Genomic DNA, 4903 nt, shown 5'->3' on the forward strand with positions numbered 1-4903 from the left:
TATAGACAGCGAGCTCAGTTGTTCTTGAGATGACCCAAAAACTATTGCTGCAATAACCGTGTTTGTAAACCAGCTTTGGACAGCAAGTTCAGAAATTCAGAAACCCAGAAATTCAAAGACCCAGGTTCAGATCAGATAGAAGGGACCAAGTGGGCCAATTGGAATAACCCTACAATATGGTTGTTACCACTGATGTTAGCCATAACTGAGCTGTTCTCCTCTCTGTTTTCACCTCTCTACTTAGAGCAGTGAGCACTTAAAGACTGACAATTGCATTTTGGCACTCAGTGTTCTAACTAGACTTCCATGGTATAACTTACTCAAAACAGAAGCACTTCTGGGGAGTTCTAATAACTATTTACTTGTTTTTAAATAATAGGTTAACTGAAAGAACAAAAAAGAGACATACTTCCTCACAATCTATTGGACACGCTATGACTAATAACAGGCAAGAGGATACAGGTCCCACTCAAGTAAGGCAAGAAGCTAGTCATTAAATTATGGCCTCTCAACATTATCCCTCTAACTGGTCCCCTTGCCCTTTTCTCCATCTCTGGGGCACTAATATTTATTAAAATGTACTTTTAGTTTCCTTTTTCCCCTCCTGAGATGAAAATAGGCCATCATTTCCTCAGTGCCTTCACAATTTTACTTCATTTCTTTTAATTTGATTTGTGTATTCAGTGTGTTACTTGGGAGGAGGGGGTATTAAATGTTTCACCTTTAAAAGTCACAAGACTTGCCCTAACCAGTTTGGTTCAGTGGATAGAGCATCGGCCTGCAGACTGAAGGGTCCCAGGTTCGATTCCAGTCAAGGGCATGTACCTTGGTTGTGGGCACATCCCTAGTAGGCAGTGTGCAGGGGGCAGCTGATCGATGTTTCTCTCTCATCGATGTTTCTAAGTCTCTATCCCTCTCCCTTCCTCTTCCTAAAAAATCAATAAAATATATTTTTTTAAAGTCACAAGACTTTTTTAAAAATTTATTTTTATTGTTGAAACTATTACAGCTGTCTCCCTTCCCTGCCATTGACCCTCTGTACCCCACTCCCCCTCTTCACTGGCCTTCATTGTACTATTGTCTGTTATCCATGGCTTGACTTTTTGTTTTTGTACCTCAGAAATGTTAATACCTTACTTTATAGATTAAAACAATTGCCAAAAAGATACATTTTAGTTTTCACTAGAAAAAAATAATCAGTGTAGTTCGTTCCCTCATTTTTTAACATAGAAAAGTACTTATTAAAAAATTGAACCGTGTTGTTATTTACAATAAGAAATTGAAAACAAATTCACCTAAGAGCAAGCTGGTTAAATACATTAGAGTATATCTACACAATGGGATACTATATATTACATTGTGGAAGATTGTTCATTAACCTAGGAAAGTTTTTCTTTTCCTTTTTTAAAAAATATATTTTATTGATTTTTTACAGAGAGGAAGGGAAAGGGATAGAGAGTTAGAAACATTGATGAGAGAGAAACATCAGCTGCCTCCTGCACACCCTCTACTGGGGATGTGCCTGCAACCAAGATACATGCCCTTGACCGGAATCGAACCTGGGATCCTTCAGTCCGCAGGCTGACGCTCTGTCCACTGAGCCAAACTGGTTAGGGCATTATTAAAAATTTTTTAAAGGGTAGCCTTATGTTTTGTAATATTTTTATTTATTGATTGTGAGAGAGAGAGGAAGGGGGAGAGAGAGAGAGCAAAGAACATTAATTTGTTGTTCCACTTATTTGTGCATTCATTGGTTGATTCTTGTATGTGCCCTGACCAGGGACCAAACCTGCAATCTTGGCATATTGGGATGACGCTCTAACCAAAGAGCTCCCTAGCCATGGCCTTTTATTTTTAAACTTCAGTTGACCTACAAATTATATTAGCTTCAGGTGTATAACCTTGTGATTAGACATTTATCTAATACAAAGTGATCACCCCAATACATCCAGCATCCATCTGACACCATACATAGTACAATATTGTTGACTGTATTCCCTATGCTGCCCTCTACATCCCCATGACCATTCTGCAACCACCAATTTGCATTTCTGAATCCCTTCATCTCTTTCACCCGTTGCTCCAACCCCCTCTCCCATCTGACAACCATCAAAGTGCTCCCTGCATCTATGAGTCTGCCTCTGTTCTGTTCGTTTATTTTGTTTTCTAGATTCCACATATAAGTGAAATCATCTGGCATTGTCTCTCTGACTGACTTATTTCACCTAGCACAAAACACTCTAGGTTCATCCATATTGCCACAGATATCAAGATTTCATTTTTTATGGCCAAATCATATTCCATTGTATATATGCACCACTTGTGTTTGTTTGTTTGTTGTCTGTTAATCCTCACCCGAAGACATTCTCTCCATTGCCTTTTAGTGAGAGTATAACTGGGAGGGAGGGAAGGGGGGAGAGAGAGAGAAATATAGAAATAGGAAGAGAGAGAGAGAGAGAGAGAGAGAGAGAGAGAGAGAGAGAGAGAGAGAAGGGTGTGAGAGAGACACATTGATTGGTTGACTCCTGCATGCACCCCGACCAGGGCTGGGGTCGAGTCTGAAACCCAGGTGTGTGCCCTTGACCAGGAATCCAACCCATGACCCCTCAGTGTACAGGCTTGTACTCTAACCAGCCAGCATGCACCATTTCTTTTTTATCCACTCATCTATTGATGGACACTTAGATTACTTCCATATCTTGGCTATTGTAAATAATGCTGCAATAAACATATGAATGCTGCCTGGCATGCATGGCTCAGTGGTTGAGTTTTGACCTATGAAACCAGGAATCCAACCCATGACCCCTCAGTGTACAGGCTTGTACTCTAACCAGCCAGCATGCACCATTTCTTTTTTATCCACTCATCTATTGATGGACACTTAGATTACTTCCATATCTTGGCTATTGTAAATAATGCTGCAATAAACATATGAATGCTGCCTGGCATGCATGGCTCAGTGGTTGAGTTTTGACCTATGAACCCCAAAAAGTGTAATAAAAAAAACCATGAATGTATATGTCTTCGATTTAGTGTTTTGGGTGTGTTTTTTTTTTTGGATAGATACCCAGAGGTGGAGTTTCTGGGTCTTTGTCTCTTGTTTTGGCTTTGTTTTAAAGTCTATTTTGTCTGGTATAAGTATTTTACCCCAGCTTTTTTTGTTTTATTTCCATTTTCACGAAGACCCTTGAATATTTCATATAATACTGAATTGGTGGTGATGAACTCCTTTAATTTTTCTTGTCTGGGAAGCTCTTTATCTGTCCTTTGATTATAAATGATAGCTTTGCTAGGTAGAGTAATCCTGATTTTAGGTCATTGTTTTTTATCACTTTGAATATTTTGTGCCAATCACTTCTGGCCTGCAAAGTTTCTGTTGAGAACTTAGTTGACAATCCTATGGGAGCTCCCTTGTAGGTTACTAACTGCTTTTATCTTGCTGCTTTTAAGATTCTTTCTTTGTCTTTAACCTTTGGCATTTTCGTTATGATATATCTTGGTGTGGGCCTCTTTGGGTTCATCTTGTATGGGACTCTCTGTGCTTCCTGGACTTGTATGTCTTTTTTCTTTGCCAGGTTAGGGAAGTTTTCCATCATCACGATGCAAATGTTGGTGTGCTTGAAGTTGTCCCAAAGGCTTCTTACACTATCCTAATTTCATTGGATTCTTTTTTCTTTTTGCTATTCTATTTGGTTGTTTTATGCTCCCTTATATTCTAAGTAATTGATTTGATTCTCTGCTTCATCTACTCTACTGTTGATTTCCTGTCATTTATTCTTCATTTCAGTTAGTGTATCCTTAATTTCTGATCAGCTCTTTTTTATGGTTTTCATATTATCTTTTATGCTGTTGAAGTTCTCACTAAGTTTCTTGAGTATCCTTATAACCATTGTTTTGAACTCTGTATCATTTTATTTAGTTCTTTTTCTGGAGATTTCTCCTGTTCTTTCATTTGGGACCTGTTTCTTTGTCTCCTTATTTTGGCTGCTTCCCTGTGTTTGATTCTATGTATTAGGTAGAGCTGCCATGTCTCCTGGACTTGATAGAGTGGCCTTGTTTGTTAGGTGTCCTATAGGGCCCATTGGTGAAGCCTCCCCAGTCACCCAAGCTTTGCGCTCCAGGTGTGCCCCTGTGTGGGCTGTGTGCAATGTCCTGTTGTAGTTGAGCCTTGATTGCTGTTGGCACATCACTGGGAGAAATTGATTCCCCAAGCCAATCAGCTTCTAGGACCAGCTAAAACTAAGGGAAAAGGACTTGCCTCAGTGGGATTTGATGCCCACTGAACCTACCCCTTGAGGATATCACTAATGGAGGTGGGTGGGTTGTAATCTGGTGTGGTCTGAAGCTATCCACTGGGTCAGCCCCCCACCTGTGCCCTGCCTGGGGCCACCTAGCATGAGCTATAAAGCAATCTGCCAATGGCTGTTATTTATGCTGAGCTTAGAGGTGTGCAGGAGAAGCCAAGCTGTGATCCAAGGCTGGCTGCTACTAGTGTCAGGTGTGGGGTCACTTAGCAAAGATATGGAGTACACAGAGGCCAGATGCTACTTGTTTGTGAGATTTTAGGAACGTCTGAAGCATGAGGCAAGAGAGGCTGTTTATATGGAAAAACCACTGGACTTATATGCCTACAAACTGGGTGGAGTGGGATTTCAGGGAATCATCGGGGCTGGGGAAACATGTTAGTTAGCTAGATTGATGGAGACTCAGATATGGAGTTGGCCACCAGCTCTGGGGGGAATGGGCAGAGGAACAATGGCCTCTGCCAGCACTTGAGTCTGGGAGAAAGCTGCTCCTTCAGCCCTCACCTTGAAGCCAGACAGTTCAGTTAACCTAGGAAAGTTTTTTTTATCATCTGTTGTCAAATGAGCAACATCAGAAAACATAAAAGGTTTTCCAGAAT

General features: G+C 40.6%; 1 protein-coding gene across 1 annotated transcript in view; it reads left to right on the forward strand.

Moving 5' to 3' along the window:
- The window catches only part of CDKL3 (cyclin dependent kinase like 3), a 40418-nt gene that overhangs the window by 30126 nt on the left and 5389 nt on the right, over positions 1-4903 (forward strand). Inside the window, exon 9 of the mRNA XM_015563574.1 lies at positions 380-473. Within this exon, the coding sequence (XP_015419060.1) occupies positions 380-473 (94 nt within the window). The remainder of the gene's footprint in view (positions 1-379; positions 474-4903) is intronic.

This window comes from Myotis davidii, unplaced genomic scaffold (assembly GCF_000327345.1).
Source record: "Myotis davidii unplaced genomic scaffold, ASM32734v1 scaffold471, whole genome shotgun sequence".
Classification (NCBI taxonomy): domain Eukaryota; kingdom Metazoa; phylum Chordata; class Mammalia; order Chiroptera; family Vespertilionidae; genus Myotis; species Myotis davidii.